The following is a 22,725-nucleotide window of genomic DNA, read 5'->3' on the forward strand; positions in this document are numbered from 1 at the left end:
AAATGACAACAATTATAGTACACATGTATCAAATTTATAAGCTTATAATTCCATATATTCAATTCTCGTGAGTTCTCAGAGTCCTTTAATATAAGTGTTAGTAAATCATATTTCACACATCTAATATAAGCAAAGAATTCATGCATTAAATTATTCTTATTTCTCTGAATTTGCTAGTCAGTTTCTACAGCAAAGTGCAGAGTAACCATATTTTGTAGTTTCTGTGCTCACCATGAATGAAGGCCTATTTACAAAAGATAAGTATTCAACAAACACAACTCTTATGACTGAAAAATGTGAATCCATATGCTGTCAGCAAAGCCAGTATCCCACATTCATTTATTTCAAATAAACAACTGTTTCAGATAATTTTTCTACCTGCTTTACCATTGAAAAAAGATGCATGATTTTTTTCTTTCTTTCACAAAAAATAGTAAGATTTTTCAACAACCAATCAGCAGTTATCAGCATCGAATGTCCCATCATTAACCATTAATTGTATTGGAGAACTAGTTCCCCCTTTACATGGTAAACCCAAAGTGATCCACAGTGATTGGCTGCTTCATATCATATGACAAAGCAAAAGAATTATTCTAAAAAGTTATTCTTCCAAATTGTTTTGAATGTGTGATTCGATCTTACTTTCGAAAATTGGAGAAAAGTTTTTTAATTGAGCTAAGTTCTTCTAATGTGGGAGGATTTGCTCCATTTTCTTACTAGATATTTTGTTGGAATAGCACGGAATTTTGTTGGAGCTGCACGATGCTTTTGTAGACAATTGACATCAAGCATTATTTCTGCACAATGAGGCATTAGCACATTTAAGGATGGAGGTACATAAAATGAAATTTGCTTCTTTTTTTGATTTTTGATCTCAAATGAATCAGGAGAATGAAACACGTTTTCGAAGCATTTTATTAAGCTTGTAATTCATTTTCCCCTGATGAGTTCTGAATTGGAGTTTCAGTAAAAAGAGGTTAATTTTTATATTTTTATTATCTTGTATATTTTTTTCCCTTTTGCATCTTTAGTTTTCGAGTTTGTACCATTATGATCCTTTTTTAATTTTGAATTGTTTAGATATTATGGTAAACTTCTTATACAAGGATGCAATTATTAATATTGTTGAGGAATTGTCTTGCTTTGACTACAATTTAGTTTTAACCTTAGATGTTTAAAGTTTATTTTACTTCAATCCAGCAGTTACCAGGGTTTGTACACATTTCTTCACATGGAAATTAAGTACTTTTAAGGACTTTTAAGGACCATTACTGAAAAAAATTAAGGACCTATGAGTAAATAGCAAATTAATAAATTCAATTAAAATATTATCTGTGCTTCAACTTCACTTTTGTAATACCACGCAAAAAACAAAATAGATCCGTAAGTAGGATGCATTATTATTAAACATAATTAACATAAAATTATTAATTATTTTAAGCATAAAATATAGTTTATGAAATTTATCAAATAGCATTAAATATTTTAGACTTACAATAGTTCAGTATATTTGAAAGAAGATAAGTAATATTTTATTTACATTTTACTAATAGTTAGTTTCTTGTTAATTTTTTTTATGTCTCATTACTTGCTCAATCTAGAGGTTTAGTAAATAGCAGGTAGATTTTATGTCAAGTGTCATAGTTTAAAATGAGAAGTAAAATCATAATCAGAATGATTCATAACAAAAGACTGGCTGTTGTCACCGCTCCTGCTTGCCTAGAGAGAGACCTGCTGATCAGAACAAACCTGTAGGCACAGTTAGTAAGTTTTGAACGTTAGCTGAGCTCTGTCTGACGCCGTTAGTGTCATAGCTTCATGTAGAATTCCAGGAGTTGTAACTCGGTTAATATACATTAAGGTTCTATTAAGCCACTAAAGCACTAGAGGTGATAAGTTGCTTTTTATTTTAAATTTCACTAGATGCGAAGAATAAGTTTTACATGAATTTTTATATTTTTGTGTTTTGTGTTCAAGTATCATTAAATATTTTACACTTATAATATAACTGGACATATTTGAAAGAAGATAAGTTACATTTTAGTTAAGTTTTACTAACAGCTTTTTTATTTTTAATGTCTAATTTTGTCACATACTTGTTCAGTCTAGAGGTTTAGTTAATAGTAAGTAGATTTTATGTCAAGCAGCATAGGTTAAAAAGAGCATTAAAATCATAATCAGCATGATTCGTAACAAAAGACTGGCTGTTGTCACTGATGCTCCTTACCTAGAGAGAGACCTGCTGATCAGAACAAAACTCAGAGGCCTAATGTGGGCACGGTTAGCTAGTTTTGAAAGTTAGTTGGGCTCTGTCTGTTGCGGTTAGTGTCGTAGCTCCGTGTAGAGTTCCAGGGGTTGTAACCAAGTTAATATACTTTAAGGTTCCAATAAGCCACTAAAGCACCAGAGGTGACACTAAGTTGCTTTGTATTATTTTAGGTCTCATTAGATACTAAGAATAAGTTTTACATGAATTTTTACATTTTTGTGTTTAAACCTTGTGCCACGCTAAGGAATAATGAAAGGCAATAACTCACTTCATTATGCAGAGATAATTTTTTAGAGTAAGCAGTTAGTTACGAATTAAATTATGTAGTTAGAAAACCTTAGTCAGTATGGATTTACATGATTACTATTCAATTTTACTTATTTTTTAACAACATTGTTAAAAGTCCCTATTAAAATCCCAATCTAATAAAATTTCACACTTTAAAATACATGCAGTTTGTTATGATTCTTAAAAGATATTAGGATAATTATACATTAAAAGCTACAAAACATTTATGTTTTGTAATTAAACAAAACATTTATGTTTTGTAGCAACAACACTCAACAAAATATTTATACATCTTTTTAATTTGAAGCCTTCCCAGACATTTTGGCTTAATTTATATCAATTTTCTTCTCTTTAAACATCTTTCCTAACAATTAAAAATCTGTTTGAATACACAAACCAATGTTCTGACTAGTTTCTGCGTACTTTATCTCCTAAGTTATCAACCTCTCTACAATGTACCTATTAATTAATTTGGTAAAAGTTAAATAGTCCAAAAACTCCCGAAAGACATGAAGCAAGTTATCACTATGTCTCAAAGTAACTACAAAGTCAGATAAACATTTAAATAAGCCTCTTATTTAAAAAGAACTTAAAGGCATGTTCTTATGCTAACCAATTCAATTGCAGTTTGTGGTCATGTAATTAAACAAGAACAATCAAATTCAAACAAAAAAATGTGGACTAGTGGTCAAAGACTAAACAATTTAATTTTAATTTAAGCTGGCTCAGTAACTCTATCATCACAACAAATTCAAATGTCAGCAGCAATAATGCAAAGACAAAAAGTTGCAAATTATCAGAGCTGGCAGGAACTAATGCAACGAGCAAGTGGAGATTAAAAACAAATTCTGTCTTGCACACCAATAACCTCAGTTTAAAAACTGCCTAAGCGATTTGCATTCTGGGGAGGAAATAGAAAAAGGAAATTATAGTAAAGGCTGAAATTATAAACAACTGGGTAATTTACATCCTAATACATGTATATATATTTGAAGAATAATTTTCTTTCTCTGTATGTACTCAGTTTCTAAGCTGCTAATTTTATTTCTTTAGTAATATGAACATTCAGGAGAAATAGGAAATATATATGGTAAGGGCAGGTTACAGAGTTAGTGTGGCAGAATTTTTAGAATTTAGTGACACACCGAGCAACAAAATGTAGAAATGGCAAAACTTTTAGAATTTAGAGCAGGCACTGGAAGCAGAATTTAGAAAGGCACTAGTCAGCAAAATTTAGGATCTACAGAGATAAGTTTAATATTCCATGTGATTGCACCAAGTGGGAAAATGCCTAGCGTCAGACCTGTGTATGATGCATTAAGACATATTAGATGAATCTTTTAAATTGCCAGTTTTCACTTTCTTTGTTAATAAAAAAATTCCTTTCTATAATGCCTGTCCATGTGATAAGATTAGAAGCATTTTTAATATTTTTCCTACTTGTGTCTAGTGAAAAGTAGAGAAAATAAAGGGAAGATAAGCATGTTAAGAAAAAGATTCTAGTATCAGAAGTAAAGCATTCAGATATTATGTTTTCATTGTTCTTCCAGATGTTCTCCAAAAAGTAAGAAATTCATTGCAAACTTTCTGCAAAATACATCCATTACGTGTTAATACCATAGAGACATTTTTCATTTTCTCACAATTTTCTAATATCTTATGGAATGGTGGGTCTATAAATCTTGCTTTCAAATCCTTCTATACTTTCCAAGTTGCAATGTCTAATGTGAGGAAGAAAAATTACACCTACCAATTTTGTAACAGCAAACAGCCAGAAATATTTAAAAAAAAAATCAGATGGAAAAAGTGTGAAATTAATTTTATAGAGAAAACTGATGCATATTCTGAGAACTCTGAACACTCTGAGACAATTACATGAGAAAACTCTTATCATGAAAAAATTAAAAAGAAGATATTTTTTAATCAATATGTTATTTTTTAAATATAATTTCAATATATTACCATAATTTTAATGATATTTATCAATGTTGGAATGTTTAAAAAAAAATCGTCGAAAAATTCTCAAACCATGGAAATTAAAATTTTCTATAGAAACTGATCTTAAAATTCGCCAAATGTTGATAAGTCGCCAAATTTAGAGCCATTCAATAAAAGAATTTCACATCCCCAAATGCGAAAAGTTGTTTAAGAGCTCTTCATTAGAAAAAGTGAAATAATTTCGAAATATTTGTTTCACTTCTTGCTCAGAAACTCTAGTATCCCACTATTTATATTAGAAATAGGAACAAATCATAACCCATTCAAATAACCATATTTATCAGTAAACCGTCAAATATATACCTCAAACTGCTAATTCACACTCAAAATGGCAGTCGTAAAAACAGACAGAAATTTCACAGGATTAAAATTAAGAACCTTCTGCCGATTTCGGCCAAAATTAAGGACTTTTAAGGACCAAAAATCGATTCCAAAAAACTTAAGGACTTTTAAGGACTCTTAAGGACCGTACGAACCCTGAGTTACACTGTAGAACAGGTATAAAAATTTTGTTTTTAATTTTTGCCTCTTATTAAGTTTCTTTATGTATATATATATTATTAACAATAAACAATAATATATTTATTAATCAAAAAATATAATCTTGATTGGCACTATAGTCAAAAGTCTTTAATCCGGATTCGTCGGGACTTCGGCGATTCCGGATTATAGATCATCAGTTATAGATCATCAGTTTAAATCTGGTAAGATGGCATGCAGAAATTATAAAATTAAAAATATGAAATCGTAATTTATGAAATAAAGAGCAATTATGATCTAAAGAGTATCAAAATTTACAAAAAAAAAAAAGCTTAATATTTATTTGTTTACTTTATTAAACATTTCTTTCAACACGCGCATGCGTAAGGCATACATTACGCATAGTCGAAATTAGAAAATTGCAACCAGAAAACTATTTGATGTGTATTTATATGACGTGTTATTTATAATGACGAGAAATTTGATTTAAATCGTATCAAAGACGGAGTACATCGAGATGAAATAATATATTTAGTAAGGAATTATAAGCCGAATAAAATAAAAACATCTGCCCTGAAGATAAGGATAGGGCTGACAGATCAACTTCCAGTTCATTGCATGCCGCGATGTCCCCCCTTCCCCGCAAAGCAGCGTGAAATTGATAAAACAGATTTTGGAATGGTTAGAGAAACAAAGGATATGCCTTTATCCATTTTTTGCAGCACTTCCAGTTTTTGTTTGATGGACATCAAAACATGCTTTCGCTTTGTAGATCCTTTGAGCTTCAGAATCGGAAATTCTTTTTGACATAATCGAAAGTTCAAGCTTACTTTTATAAAATTGCTTTAACAGTCTGCAAAAAATAATAAGCCAGATCCAATTAGAAGATTGAGGAACAACGCAATCTGCAACATTAACTGAAATAGTAATTTTAGCTTAGCTTATACTGTCCGTTATACATTAAACGTGCATGCGTAAAGGTATTATACTCATGCATAGAAAGTTTGTAGCTTTGAGGTCCAGATTATAGATCATTTCAGATTATTGATGTCCAGATTAAAGACTTTTGACTGTACTTGATTTTCGCAGCCCTCATTATCAAAATGGTGCCAAGATTATAGCCAGGTTTAACCTACTCATATATAATTTATGGTTGCTGTATTTCCACTATTGATTTGAATATGGCAGCAATGGGCTTATCATTGCAAAAGGATTTCTGTGACATGAATTCGGAAAGATATAACTCTAAATGATGTTGGGCCATACCCCTTTGCTTTTTGTTTTGCCATTTAACAAAACCCTACGATCTTTCTACATTTTGATGTGAGAAACCGTTGCTGGATTAAGAAAATTAAATGTGTGATTCACTGTAAAATGGCTGTAACTAGTCTATTCAAGATTGTATGTTTTATAGGCTTGCCAGCAATTAGAATATATTATCAAACCTTCCCCTACATAGTCTACAATCGTTGATATCAGTGTGCTCACATCCCAATTTGGAACCTGAACAGAGAGCACAGGCCACTTTGACAGCATAACTTGCCGAATATCCACTGTTGTGGAAGAACTCTGCCAGCATTGTTTTATCCCAGCATGAACAAAATCTCATCAATTTTGACTATTTTTCCAGGGCCACCTATTTGTCCTTTAGCTTATTAAAAGGACAAATAGGTAGCCCTGGATTTACTTATTACATAGTAAGTAAATCTAGTATTATTAAGTAGTAAGTAAATCTATTGCTTATTTGTAATAGATTTACTTATTACAAATAAGTAATTAAACTCAAAACAAACAGTAAATAAACTTAAACTTTACTTATTACAAATAAGTAAATCTAGCAGAACAAACCTTGGTACTCTTCTGTTATCGGAACTGGATAGAGAAAAGTATGTATGTATGCATGCGAGTATGTATATAAGTGCATATATGTGTGTGTATACACATACATATGTACATGTATACATACATACATAAAAAACACATAAACATAATAAACACATAAACCCATACATGGATGCATACATACCTACATTTCTAAATGTGGTCCAGGTAATAGAAGAGTACCCAAACTTCTCTCATAAAATTGTTCCAGTCAATCATGATAGTTTGATAGTTGTTGAGCTATTTATTGCACCATTTAAGTGACATTAGTTCCTCTGCTCAACAGAGAATGAAACGCAGTGCTGTTAAGAACGATATCCTGGAACCACTAAACCAATTGTCAGATTGAATTTTTTGTTTACAACTTTTCACATTGCGCCTCCACATACTTTTGTTTACATATAGTTTCATTTTATGGCCATTTGCGCATATTCGATTATGAGGTAATATATCTTTTTACAAAAAAAAAGATACAGCATCTTCCTCACTCCTAGGTAAATTAAAAACTGTCAACATTTTTATACAAAGTTCAGACTGAAAAAAGACTGTCACGATATAAGGAAGTTCATCAAATTCAGCAAACAGAAGTCAAAAGCAAAAGTACCATTTTTTACATAAATTGTGAATGTTTATTTTATTTTTTTTTTATTTATTTTTATTTTTATTATTATTATTATTATTATTTTTTATTTTTTTATTTACTTTTTTTTAACAATGGTTAAATTGAAAAAAGACTATTACAATATTATGCAATTTGCCAAATTTGTGAAATTACAATTTTTTTACATAATCTGGCAGCTTATTGCAGGGGCCGTGAAAAAGAAGCAGTATCTATTAATCAAAGAAAATTAATAACATTGATTAAAGAAACAAATGACCATAGTTTTTGTTAGACTTATGCAAACTGCAAAATACTTCAAATTCTACATACTGTTTTATTCTCATCATACTGATATGTATTTTTGGGCCCAAGTTCAAAAGCTTCCTCATGTGTCAGAGCCAGCCACACAGCAGAACCATTGGTCAAGTACTTTTGGTTAAAAACTTGTAGAAATAGCTCATGCATAATAACTGGCTCACTTACGGAACTCACAGAAAACCTAATTACAAAACCAATTTTAAAATTATTCTATAGCACAAGAGAAATACTGGGTGGCCATAATTAAACTGACAGTGCTCACAGTGTTCTGTAGCGCGATCTATTTGCGAAAATGACGCCACATTTTGTAGGAAGATTAAACAAGACAGGGGACGAAGGATTCCGCGGAAAAACAAATTAGTTCCAAAAGTCACCGCTAGGGGAATATTTGGCGCTGTATAATAGAAAATAGAGTGTTAACGAATGCATATTAATGCGGAATAAAATTACCTTTTATTATGCACATTTTCTGATTTAGTTCAAGTGCAATATGGCAACACTTTTAAAAAAGCGATTTTAAAAAGCAATAAAAGACAATGCCCGGGGGGAAATCCTTTTCATGCAAGATGGAGCCCCATCCACACGTTGCTGTACGGGTGCAACAGATGCTACAACAGAAATTCACAACAGAAAAAGTCATTAACCGCTACTTTCCAACTGCATGGCCACCTCGGTCGCCTGATCTTACCCCATGCGACTTCTGGCTATGGGGTTACCTTAAGTCCAAGGTCTATCAAGGAGTGGTCCAGGACCTGGCTACGTTGAAAGATAACATATCACAGACTGAACAGGAGATTCCTGCAGACATATTACTTTCTGCTGTTGTGCATACTGTGCACAGAATGCAATATGTGGTCCACAACAACAGCAGCCACATTGAACCTCATTTGAATGCAAAATAAAAGGTAATTTCCGTATTGATTTGCATTTGTTAACACTCTATTTTCTATTACACCGCGCCAAATATTCCCCTAGCGGTGACTTCTGGAACTAATTTGTTTTTCACAGAATCCTTCGTCCCCCGTCTTGTTTAATCTTCCTACAAAATGTGGTGTCATTCTCGCAAATAAATTGCACTACAGAACACTGTGAGCACTGTCAGTTTAATTATGGCCACCCGTTATATAATAAAATCATTATGCAATGCTAATATCTTCATAAAATATATTTTTTCATATTAACTTAATTTAGAGCATAATATATATAAAAAAATTCCACCATTAAATATTTTGGTGTCCAAATATTGACATATATTAAATCTCATTTTGAGTATAGCCCTGACTTGGAAATTTCCAAAAAATCTCCAAAAGGTTCTAGCTACAAAATGTAAAAATTATACATTATCAAACAAAAGTATGATCACAGATATCAATTTTTAAAATCTATATTGAGTACTGGTTTACATTATTATTCCCATTATTGAACATAGAAGGAAGTTGAAAGCAAGCCACTTTCTCATTTGAGGGGAGAAAAGAATGTTTATCTTCCCATGTTAAAAATAAATTTAACTTTTATCATTTCCCAACTTTAAAAAAAGGGAAAACAAAAATTCAAGAATTTTATTGTAGAAAGGAGATTTAAAGGAATCTCCAGCTGCAGTTGAAAGAAATCATTTCAGGGAGTTAGCATTTGATTGGGCTGATTTTTCCAATTCCACGTTTCATTTGATTCTTTTCGCTCTTCACTTCAGCCTCACTAACTGTTCCTGATCCATTTGTTCATTCAATTCTTTCCACAGTTTGCCACTTCATGAAAAAGAATTGATTCATTTCAATGAGTGAAAGGTTTTGATTCGATCCCATAAAGCAGCTGTTTTGGCCATCTTTAATGTATAAGGTTCATTCAAAAAAAGGATCTGAGCATGTTTTCTACCTCTCCCACAAAAACTAGTAAATAAGGAAGGTGGCTTCCAATGAGTAAGTATTCAGCATTCCATATGCATGAGTAAATTTTGTCTTGCCTGCAGAGAGCATCAGTTGCTGGTAATTAAGAGTCTAAGAATAAGGTAGTAAGGCTTATGAGATTTTTAATTTGTCATGTTATATAGAATAATTGAAGCAGTAGTATTGAACCAAATTTTGTCCCAAACTTTAGAGAAAACAATTATGAAGATTCAGCAAGCTTTTGATGACAGTACCACATGGTCATAAAAAAAAATTCAGGAATGGTGTAGAAAGTGAAATATTCTTAATTTGAGTAATTTTCAGAAGCCAAAATGACCAGGTGGTTGATCCAGTGTGAATCTTAATCATCTTCATGTTGCTGTCCAAGAACAATCAGGTGAGTGGAAGTGCATAATGCTAGTATTAAAGGCAAGATCTGAGACACAGAAAGACATTATGCAGAATGTAAGCTGTTAACCATATCCAAAGAGACCTTTTAAAAATCCCTATAATAATGAAGGGAGTGCTAGAAGAAGTGCATGCATTCCCAATGAGTCTATTTTGAAGAAGATTAAGAGTATATGTAGTTGTATTATATTATGTAGTTGTATTTTTCATGGCCAAAGATCAGATACTTAAAAAAAAAAAAAAAAAAAAAAAACTTTTTATACAATACTAAACGTATTCAAAACTGACTACTGTGGTAACTCGGTATACATCTGTTTTGAAATATACTTAATGTTTTTTTCCTCCTTGGTATGTGGTATTTGTTCGGAATATAACTTAAGTTTGATAAGTCCCAACTGTATGCACTACACTTATTTTTTCTCTTTCGAGACAATGCTATAGACTGTCCCAAAAGCTATGAACATCAGTATGCCTGTTGCTACTATTCAGGAATTAATCTGGAATATAACAGAATTTTCAGGTTTATATATATAATTAGTAAATTCATAAATGAGTTTTAGGAAAGTTAATGAGAAGAGTCGAGCAATGAATAAAATTGTTAGGATCACCTCAAAAAGACATATGCAGAACTTGGATACTGCATACCATATGGCAAGTGTAACAACTTAACTAGCCAGTTAATAGCATGATAGTCTATGATAATGAAAAACAAACATGCTATTAAACTGGCTAATGTTGCAAAGGGGGGGATCGATTTAGAAATAAAGATCAGAGATATCAGGAGCTTGTTGAAAAATTGCTTTTGATCTGTATAGCAGAAAATCATCTATATGCAGTTCTTCATTTATGTACAGCATGTATTTCATCCACCACATTTGTATTTTAGCATTAAAAAGTGTTACAATAACAATAAGATATTTTTATAAGAATGGGTTAATTATTTTCCCTTTATTTCTTACTGGAAAAGTTCATTTGGTACATATACAATGATTTGGAATAGATTTGGAATGAATATTGAGGTACGACTACACATGAACAGAAAAAAAAGAATAAAAAAATTAAAACAATTAATTTGAGCCAGTAATCTTAAGGCTGGAAATATGTTATATAAAACAAAAGGCAATATGTTTAAATTAGTTATTTAAAAAAAATTATGTGTTTTATTTTCATTTAAAGAAGGATATTTTTCATAACAGATTTACCTGACATAAGTTTTTGCTACTATACTTGCAATTTTACTATAAACTGATTCAGCTGCATTACACATGAAACAAAATCGAATACTTATTTTATAAGTGGTTTTTAACAACAAAACTAGAACAAAAAATCTTGAAATCAAGTAGTTATAAGCAAAACATCATATGTTTAAACATACCAAACATCTGAAAAATGTAAACAATGAGCACTAGCTTTAAACATTTGTTTTTCTTTATCATCTGGATTACCCACATCAAGAGAACAGTCTTGCCCACCTCTTGTTTGCTTTTGATTCACAGGTAGCCTGGGACAGAAGCAACAGAATCCCTGAAAAGTATCATTTAATTTTAACCAAATTCATTTTTGTGTCATTTACAGATTAAAATTTCAATTTGTAAGCAAATATAAGAAAGCATGCCAATTTTAAAATTAGGCAAGATTCAATCCTATGTTGTCAACGGTTTAAAATAATATATTAATTTCAGCTTAATCAACCCTTTGGTTATAAAAATCTCTAGCTTGTCACCGTACTAGCTATTACTCATAATATTGCTACACCAGTAACCAGAAATAATACCTGCTTTGCCACATTTGCATTTATAATCGAACACATTTTCGCAACACCAAAGAAAATACTTTTTTGGGGGGTGTCTGTGGGGAGGAAAGGTGTTAGAACTACTACATTTCTTAATAAAACATTTATCCTTTCATATCTCTAATATCTGTGAAACACGGAAATGATATTTAGCAGTTTTACAGACATGTAACTGTAAAAAACAGCAGAAATATTTTTATTTGTTTTTCCCTTTTCTGAACTTACCAAAATTTAAAGTCACTTTAAAACTCTCTCTTAAGCACCTTATCTTAATTTTGACCATGACCCTCAATTAATCACTTTTCTTTTCTAATTTATTTTAATTGATAAAATTATTGCCAAAATAAGCAATTAAAAAAATCCCCAGATGCAGAGCAAAGTAGAAAAGGTATTTATGCACCTTTCAATCAATTGTAAAGATTGGCAAAAAAGCAGCAACAAAATAATATATTCTTTGCAACAAAATAATATAATATAAAATAATATATAACTTGGAACCACATAAATTCGTTCCAAGTGGTGTCGCATAGCTGTGCATTGTTTTTTACTGTGATATTTTGCCAAACTCCAGTTTTTTAATGTTATGGATGCATGAATTAATATAACCAATTGTAGTGCCTTGTTCTCCAAAACTGTAATCTCAAAAAGAGGTTAAAAAAGGGTAAAAACCTCTAAGTTAAAAAAGGGTAAATTGGAGACTGGCTTTCAGCAGGAGATGCCGAATACTCAGTATGCTCACAGTATGCTAAATCTGATAATTTTAAACAATTCTATCAATCGACATATTTCTATTTGTACAAAGTGTATATATAATTTATATTGTAAATAAATAAGAAGGTTAATCTGAGTTAATTAATTGCGGGCAAGACTCCAACACTGGCCATGGCTGAATTCTATACTAGTCTTGTTACTTTAAAAATGCTATACCGCTTGCTCTTCTGTAAAACACAAGAAAAAATTTTAATCTCTCCATATACATATATATATGTAATATATGCACACACACACATGCAAGAGAAAAACACAGAAATAGCAAATAACTTATACCCTTCTTTAAAAAATCTAAATCAATAATATTGAGAACAAGGATTACATATCAAAGATGCTAAGTGTTATTAGATGTCATACTTTCCATTATTGGAACCGTATCACTTTATTTGGTGATAGTTTTTGTTTTTCGAAAATCATTAACAAAAATATACATAAGTATTACAGGAAATTAGTTATTGAAGCAAGTATTATAGTTGTAAAGAATGGTACAGTCAAAAGTCTTTAATCCGGACTCGTCGGGACTTCGGTGATTCCGGATTATCGTTTTTTTCGGATTATAGATCATCAATTTAAATCTGGTAAGATGGCATGCAGAAATTATAAAATTAAAAATATGAAACCATAATTTATGAAATAAAGAGCAATTATGATCTAAAGGGTATCAAAATTTACGAAAAAAAAAGCTTAATATTTATTTGTTTACTTTATTAAACATTTCTTTCAATGCACGCATGCGTAAAGCATACAATACGCATAGTCGAAATTAGAAAATTGCAACCAGAAAACTATTTGATGTGTATTCGTGATATTTATAATGATGAGGAATTTGATTTAAATCATATCAAAGACGGAGTATATCAAGATGAAATACTACATTTAGAAATGAATTATAAGACGAATAAAATAAAAACATCTGCCCTGAAGATAAGGATAGTGCTGACAGATCAACTTCCAGTTCATTGCACGCTGCGACATCCCCCCTCTCCTGCAGAACAGCGTGAAATTGATAAACAGATTTCAGAATGGTTAGAGAAACAACGGATATGCCTTTATCCATTTTTTGCAGCAATTCCAGTTTTTGTTTGATGGACATCGAAACATGCTTTCGCTTTGTAGATCCTTTGGCAGCTCCAGAATCGGAAATTCTTTTTTGACATAATTGAAAGTTCAAGCTTTTATAAAATTGCTCTAACAGTCTGCAAAAAATAATAAGCTGGATCCAATTCAAAGATTAAGGAACAACGCAATCTGCAACATTAACTGAAATAGATAATTAGATAATTTTAGCTTAGCTTATACCGTCTGTTATACATTAAAAGCGCATGCGTAAACGTATTATGCGCATGCAATGCGTTTACGCATGCGCAGACAGTTTGTAGCTTTGAGGTCAGGATTATAGGTCATTCTGGATTATGGACATTTGGATTAAAGACTTTTGACTGTATATAAGCTGAGAAGTCAAGAGAGAGTTTCTGGCACTTGCATCATGCTATTAGAATTCCAGTCAGCTATATTTAAAACTGATTATTCTGGCTTTTGCATTCTCTCGCTAGTCAATGCCTACACATGATTGATTTTTACAGCTTTATTTTATTGAATGTGTAGTCTTAGACTATGCTACCCATGTTTGAATTTAATTTACTATTATTGCTCACTTTACATTGTCACAGGTGGTGGTTTGTCTGTAGCACATGTCAAGCATTTTATGTTCAAAGTTCAAATTAAATAAAAAGGTTATTTAAAACCTTCCCAAGTCTTTGACATCCTATTTTACGCATAGTGATAACTCACTAACTTATTTAGCAGGGGCTGTAGTACTTTAAATTGTTTGCAGATTAATTGCAATCTTCTTAACTATGTTAAAAAAAAGAAAAGAAAAAAAAACTGTTAAAATAATTGCTTGTTGGTTTTGTTGCAATTTTCAATACCTCATATTTATATATTTATATTACTCATGTACAAATATTAAAACCTGTTTTAAAGCTGAAGCTAACACAGAAATTTAGATTAGTGTATTATTAAGTGGCTCGGAGAGAAACTAACTGGAACTTTAAAAATTGGAAAATAACAACAAAAGCATACAAGTCAAAATTTTAGATGTCTTTTGATCATTAACAACAGAAATTTGAGAAAATTAAAATTCAGTTTTCCATTTTATTATTCAGACGTCGAACATACATCAGGTATGCAATTTAAAGTTAGGTTTTTTTTATAACTAACTACACATCCACTTTTTTCTTTCCCCTCCTGTCTCAATTTACTACATTCATATAAAGGTCATCTATTTATTTACATGCATTAGCAATTTTGAGGTGCACAATGTAATTATATTTTTTTCAGAGATAACAAATATTCAGGCTGAGAAGATTAACATTAAATTCATAAAATATGAAATTTCAGCACTGACCAGTTAATCAATAAACTAATTTGAAACTTTGGAAATTGGATGCAACAAAGCAGTAATAATATACCATACGCTAAAATAAAAAACTAATCTATATAACAATAAAACACAACATAATTATCAAACAACAACTATGTTAATATTTTAGTTCATTATGTTATAAAATACATCTTTTTCAAAATTAAAAAATTAAAATAGAGATTTAGAAAGTATCAATTAAAAAAAATCTAACCAGTATATTTTTTTTGCACAATATGAAACTTTCAAAATAAATGCCATAATCAATAAAAAATATTTGTTCAGAAATCATTCAATCATATTTTAAATTAAAAGATAAGAACAGATTATAATAATTTTAAATCAAATTAATAAAATCGAGCTTATATCTCTACTTTTTAATATTATTACCTCACTATATGGTACAGGATTTCCTCCCTCATGTTTAATGCCACAGGTTGGGTTAATGGAACTAGTATCATCGCAACCAGTAAAATTTTTACGATTTTGATAATTGACAACTATTTCTTGAACTTTACCATTAACACCCTATGAGAAAGAGAGATTTAAAGAGCGATATAAATATTTTTTTATTTATAAACAATTCATTTCTTCTCGATTCCACACAAAATAATTTATCAATATATTTAAAATCATTTTAATATATGCAGTTTCCTTCATGAGCTTTGAAACATACATTATGTGTATATATGGAACAAATGAGCACTTGACCAAATTAACATACTGTAATATTTTTAAAAAAGGGGGTAGTAAAATGTTGCGATTGAAACATGGAATAGAATCAGATAATGATAATGATCAATTTATGTTTTTAGAGAGTTCTTAAAAATAGCTATTAGAATACTATGTAATTTGTAGCAGGAATAAATACTTGAATTACAGAATTTTATATTGTAGAATTTAGAAAAGACAGAGAACAAATGAAGAAATTTTCAGAAGATATGCAGATCAGAGTAGATTGACGGGTGCCTCTTGGATTTTCGCTAATTTGTTGTTTCATTTATGGTAACCTGTGTAGTTGAATGCTCTGTAAACCCTATTATGACATAATTAGTTGCATAATTGCGGTGAATTTGAATGATGGGACAGATTTTGGTGTTATTATGTGGTTTACATAAACTATTAAAAATAACTGAATGTTGTGAGATTAATTTGAAGTTTCTGTATGATTTCGAACGAAAGGAAAAAAAAGCAGTAACTGACTGGTGTGTAAGTGAAGGTTTACTTGGTTGCCATTTTAAGTGTTCTGTTTTTAGGAAGGAAATGCCTTTGGTTGAATGTCGGAGAAGATTTTTTACTCTTATTTTTGTGAATTTATGTAGCAATGCCAGTATACAGATTCTTGTTCAGATAATTTTAGGAAGTTTTTGGATGCTGTTAAGGAATTTTGTTTGAATGAAGACAGGGAAATTTATAAATAAGGTAAGTGGAAATTTCCTTTATATAATGTTAAGATGAATTTCCTTTTTTATGTTATTTCATTGTTTGATTTAAAATGTAGTTTATTGAGATTATATATTTTTTATAGGCTGCTTTGACTTTTTAAGTGAATATAGATCGATGTGTAATGGATAAAGGGAGTGCACAAAGTCTAGCTTATGCAATTCTCTAATATTTTTTTTAAAGTGAAAATAGGTCAATGTGTACATGGATACCAAGTTTGTGGAATTCTTTGAATTGTTGTTTTGGATTTGTGTAGAGGTGATTCTTGGCGCAAAAATCGCCGCTACACAAATCCAAAATAACAAGTCAAAGAATTGCACAAATTTGGTATTCATGTACCACCAAAATCGCCAAAGGGCACCCGTAAATATATTTTTACCAATATGCTAAATGAATTTGTGATAGAAGTACACAAACATTCTCGTAATTTTTGGGGAAAGGAAATGGAAAGAGATGAAAAAGGAGACTGAAACAGTCAAAACATTTACCAGATGAAAGGACTCTTAATACCTGAAAGATACTGTAAAGTTGGGTCTTCATTACGAATCTCTGCAGAACTGTTCAACTTCAAATGAAAAAGTAGAAGTTTTCTGTGATGCTGATTATGCAGATGATAAAGAAGCACTATTGGATATGTGATTTTAAATGAAGGAAGTTCTGTGAGTTAAGAGTACCAGAAAAATAACCAGTCGTTGCTTTGTCACTTACAGAAACTAAATACATAACAGCAGTAGACTGTATTACAGAACTTTTATATTTAAAAATTTTTAAGAAGAAATTCTAATACATAATGCCTTGTCAGCATATATGACTGATCTCAAACTGACTCAAATTGTTTCCAGCTCAATTTTCTGACCTAAATTCTATTAAGTATTTATAGGACAAAGAGGAAAGATTACTTCAGTACTTGGAAATGAATCCAGTCTCAATGAACTTAAAGTTGGCAGTATGTCAGGATGGGTTAATATTCCTCAGGAATATCAGCATCTTGTAAATTTATCCCCTAAATTATAAGTTTAAACACAAAGGTAGATTAACATGTCATTAGAAGGTGTCTCTAATATTTTGGCCATTCAGCATATTTTTATAATAATTTTTAAATGATTAATTTAAGAAACAAATCTCTACATTTTGGATTTTGGCAGAACTAATGTATTGTAAAAGACTCTTAAACAAAGTGCACATGAGCAATTTTCTTAGATGTAGGATTCGGTAGTCTAAGATATATGCAGAATATTATAGATATTAACAAACGTGTATTTATTTATTTTATCAGCTATCTAGTGTAATTAGCATATTCCTCTCCAGCCAGATTCAGCTATATCAATTAAATTCTACTTCAACTACAAAATTTCAGCTACATCAATTTGCACACACCAAATTATTTTTCAGAATTATTATTAATAAATTAAGTATTTTTAGATTAATTTTATGAGGAAAACTAAAGACAAAAATGCTGCTGAAAATGATTTTCACTATGCAATGTACATCACTTCTTGGTTAAAGTGGTCATCATGTTTAATCAGCAAACTGATTTAATAAAACCAATGTGCAAGACGTGACAAAAAGAACTGCCCAGTTCCTGAAGCTAATAAAATTCAAACCAAATAAGGTATGAAAATCTTCTTTTTATTCTTTGAAAGTACATATAATGCTACTTTTCATCAAACTGCATTTTTTTAAATTCCAAAAGGCATTAGTCCAGAACGGCTATTAATTTCGTTATGACATTTTGCATCGAAAACTTTAAATGTCCGTTTCACTTTTCCAATTGTTGCCACCAAATATTATCGCTCTGTGTTATATTTAAAGAAATTAAATAATGAAGAATCTGCATAAACATTTGTTTCTTGCATTGTGATAAAACAATGGTATCTAGAGCCATCAAAATTTGAATAACGTAATCCTCCACTTGATATGAGCATCTGGAAGCCCTAACTTGGTTATGTTATGTTATGTTATTTAATTACGGCAAAGCCTCGAGGGCTATCTGCCTAAGGGGAGGGATGCCTTCGTGGAGGACTTTCTAAGGGAAACTGGCTCGTATACACGTTACACATGGGGAAAACCACGAAAACACCCATGCAGCCCCCTAACTTGGAATTTGTTTTATTATGGATTCAATATTTTGTAACACTTTAACAAATTTTTTACTAACAATATGATTTCAAAGTGAGTAATGGCAACACTGTATTGGGGGGGGAACACTATCTCCAGCATGCGAGACTGTGTATCGGAAATTTTAAAGATATGGTCATTTTAAAATTATTTTGTGATATTGCAGTTGAATTGAATTTTATGGTTTAAGTGCAAAGAACATGATATGCAATAAATAAAGGTAACACAAAAAACATAAAAAAAAAATGCTCTTTTGGATGTAATGTAAAGTCTAAAAGCTTTGTGGTTTTTTTTATTTTTTTTATTTTTTTTCATTTACAAAACGGCACTCAGATAGTGGCCTTCTTTTTTTATGTGCTGACTGAGCCTTTCTCAGTAGTTATCCCAGAATTTGAAAGGTCTTTTCGACCAAAAATGGCGGCAAAATCCTACTGCATTGCCTCCTTCAGAGCTTTTAAACTTAGAAACCTAAGTTAATGCCTTTTTGGGAGGAAACAGGATCCCATTGACTTAATGCAAAGTAGATGCAAAAAGCATTCTACATTGCTATTAGCGATTTACCATTGTGATTAAACTGCTCTACAACAGAAGACTGAAATTCTGACCAAGCTATGGTCTAAGCCAGTGTGGTCCAACCCATGGCCCACATGCGACCCTCTTATTCATTTTGTTGGCACTTGCCCTTCTTTACTGGAAAAAATGTTAGTTAAACTTTTGGAAAAACAAAAGACCCTTCTTACTGCTTTAAATGATAAATATAAATAATTATATTAAATATAACAATTAAATGATAAATATTATAAGGTTCAGCAATGAAAACTGTTGTAAATATTGTAAATTTAATAAGGGGAGGCAAAGCCCAGAGACAAAGAGCATTTATTGCATTTGTGGACAGTTTGGATGCTGAGTATGGTGACATTTCATTGCACTGTCAAGTGCGCTGGCTAAAGTGTTGGAAATTGTCTGCAACAGTGTTTTATGTTGAGGAATAAAATCCTTGCTTTCCAAAAAAAAAAAAAAAAAAAAAGTTGGTCACGAGTATTAAGGAAAAAATTGAAAGAAATCCAGGTTTTAAATAATCTTGTTTTCCTGACAGATTTAACAGCCCATCTAAATGCTTTAAACTTGAAACTACAAGGCAGAAAACAAAATATATCCCAGCTTTATGGATATATTGAAGGCTTTTGCAAGAAAACTTAATGTGATGCAAATTGCACTGAAGGCAAATAATACGGCACACTTTCCATTTTGTCAGCAGCTCAAAGAAGAAAATAACACAAATTTTAGTATGTTTCATGAAATAATTACTGATATCAAGAAAGAGTTCCAGGACAGATTCCAGGATTTTGATTCCCTAAAAACAAAACTGTCATTGTTAAACAACCCCATGGAGATTGAAGTAAGTGAGGTCCTTGCGACCTTCAAATGGAAATTTGTGATCTTCAGGCAGATGCATTCTACTAGACTAAAAACTGTGATGTCACTAAACATTTCTGGAAAATTGATGTCTAATGAACGTTTTCCCAAACTGCAGAAATTCTGTTTGCACATGTTATCGCTGTTTGGCAGTACATGTGTGTGTGAAAGTGCTTTTTCTGCTCCCAAACAAATCAAATCAAAAACGAGAAATTGCATTGAAAGTGCTTCACTGGAATCGAACCTGAGACTTTGCCTTACTGAAATTATAGTGGACATTGATAAACTTGTATCAAAAAAGCAGTACCAATCATCACATTGATTTCTAGACTGTAAAATAAAGTGATATATTAAACTAGTGATTTATATGTAATTCATTTTCTTTCTTTAATGTCTCTGTCCCTCATTTTTCTATACTAACATTTGATTGGCCCTCAGGTAACTAAAGGTTGTAGCATACTGGTCTAAGCAGCAACAGCACGTAAGTTGTTATTTAATGATGCACTCCCCATGATTGCATCTACTCCAAAATCAGGAATTCTTTCAGCCAAGTCCTGTAACCCATTACTTTAAACTGGGTAATTAAAACATAAACAATTACTCACCTTGTTTCTTTAAAGATTGGCTTGAATAATATCATGGCACACAAGGGCTATTTGCCAAGAAAAGTAATACATGGAAGATTTACTGAGGAAAACTGGCTTGAATTCATAATACACATGTCAAAATGAAAAAAATGCAGTGTAGCCAGCCTATTCAAATAGATGTTAAATTATTAGTATTCTGAGATCTTGTCTACTCAGCAGTTGGCGATTCACTTATTTCTTCAGAATTCATTACAATGTTGGTACTTTTGTATTTGTATTGTCCCATCACCTGTGAAAGTTGAGTACCATTAAACTATGAAAGTTGTCAGAGATCCCGTCAAAGTTGCACTTAACGTTTCTTCAGAATTCTGAGGCAACTGACATCTCTTTATTTAATAAAAAATCACACACCACTCTTTATTTACATACAAAATCAACAGATACAAACAGTAATGGATTTATGTATAATCTACGCAAGCTACATAGCTTAGTGCCCTCCAAAAATATGCCCCACGTCTCTTATAAAAGGACCCATATCTCAAATTGCTTAGGACCTCATCAAGTCTAAGTTTGGTCCTGGATACAAATTACAAACTGAGCGTAAAAGACTGGTTAGAGTAGAGAGAAGAGTACCTCTTGTATTATTGTAAAGTTGTTGTTTTATTTATGGTAGCCTGAGTAGTTGAATGTTATGGAAACCCTATTATGACATAATCAGTTGCATGATTGCAGTAAATGTGCAAGAGCTTGTGGTGTGTGTGTTTTGATTAGGAAGTATGTTGCTTGTTTTGTGGTTTAGACAGTAAAATGGCTGAATGTGATAAGATTAATTTGAAGTTTCTGTACGATTTGGAAAGAAAGGGGAAAAGAGAATTACTTGACTGGTGTTTAAATGAAGGTTTGCTTAGTAGCCATTATTAAGCGTCCTGTTTGTAAGGAGGAAAGGAGTCGAACGTCGGACAATAAACGGCGCTATGGAGGATATTTTTTACTCTCATTTTGTGAATTTATGTGGTGACGCCAGTATACAGATCCTAGTTCAGATAATTTTAGGAAATTTGTGGATGCTGTTAAAGAATTTTGCTTGATTGAAGACATGTTAATTCGTAAATAAGGTAAGTGGATATTTCCTTTGTGTAGTGCAAAGATGAATTTCCTTTTTTATGTTATGTCATTGTTTGATTTAAAATGTAGTTTACTGAGATTATATATATTTTTTGTTGGCTGCTCCTTTGACCTTTTTAAGTGAATCTAGCTTGATGTGTACATGGCCAAAGTCAAGGGAGTGCGCAATACTTAGTTTGTGCAATTATCTGATTTTTTTAAGTGAAAATAGGTCTATGTGTACATGGTTAAAGTCAAGGAAATGTGCAATGCCAAGTTTGTGCAATTCTCTGATTTTGTTTAAGTGAAAATAGGTCATTGTGTACATAGATACCGAGTTTGTGCAAGTCTTTGTCTTTAACAAGTCAAAGAATTGCACAAACTCGGTATCCATGTACCTCCAAAAATCGCCAATTTTCGCCAAGTACCCATAAATATATTTGGTACTCTTCGGTTTTGAGTGCCGTAAAAAATTGCCAAACTATTGTTGATGCCAGTGCTGCCAAAAATAATTCCAGCAACCCTAACACAAGAAAGGAATTATAATAGTAAATAACTATCTAAGATTGATGTTTTAATTTATATGAAAGGTTAATTTCATACAATACATTTTTATTATTATAATTTACATAAAAATTGCTAAACATAACTGAATGGATGCCTGCATCACTATTTCGCTACCGAGATATCGCTAAAGCATAGTTTCATCTCATTGGTTGTTCAAACATAATTTTCTATAACAAATGATGCCTTTTCTTTGAAACAATTCTCGGTAAAGTGCAGAATCGCCCACTTATTTGTTTGCCGCTTTTTACAAGGATAAAAACAATTGGATTTTTTTCAATTTTCTTTTACTTTTCAAGTAAAAATAGGTCGATGTGTACATAGATAAAGTCAAGGGTGTCGTAGTGCCACTTTTGTGAAATTCTGGGATTTTTTTTGAAGT

General features: G+C 31.3%; 1 protein-coding gene across 3 annotated transcripts in view; it reads right to left on the reverse strand.

The window, feature by feature from the left end:
* The window catches only part of LOC118202091 (hapless 2), an 87,573-nt gene that overhangs the window by 57,247 nt on the left and 7,601 nt on the right, over positions 1-22,725 (reverse strand). For all 3 annotated transcript variants that reach the window (XM_035374260.2, XM_085821088.1, XM_085821087.1), the window contains exons 3-5: positions 15,502-15,639; positions 11,502-11,650; positions 7,848-8,016 (exon numbers count right to left, since the gene is read on the reverse strand). In XM_035374260.2, the coding sequence (XP_035230151.2) occupies positions 7,848-8,016; positions 11,502-11,650; positions 15,502-15,639 (456 nt within the window). The remainder of the gene's footprint in view (positions 1-7,847; positions 8,017-11,501; positions 11,651-15,501; positions 15,640-22,725) is intronic.

This window comes from Stegodyphus dumicola, chromosome 7, assembly GCF_044657685.1.
Source record: "Stegodyphus dumicola isolate Sdum_Otavi_A_Nest chromosome 7, ASM4465768v1".
Taxonomy (NCBI): domain Eukaryota; kingdom Metazoa; phylum Arthropoda; class Arachnida; order Araneae; family Eresidae; genus Stegodyphus; species Stegodyphus dumicola.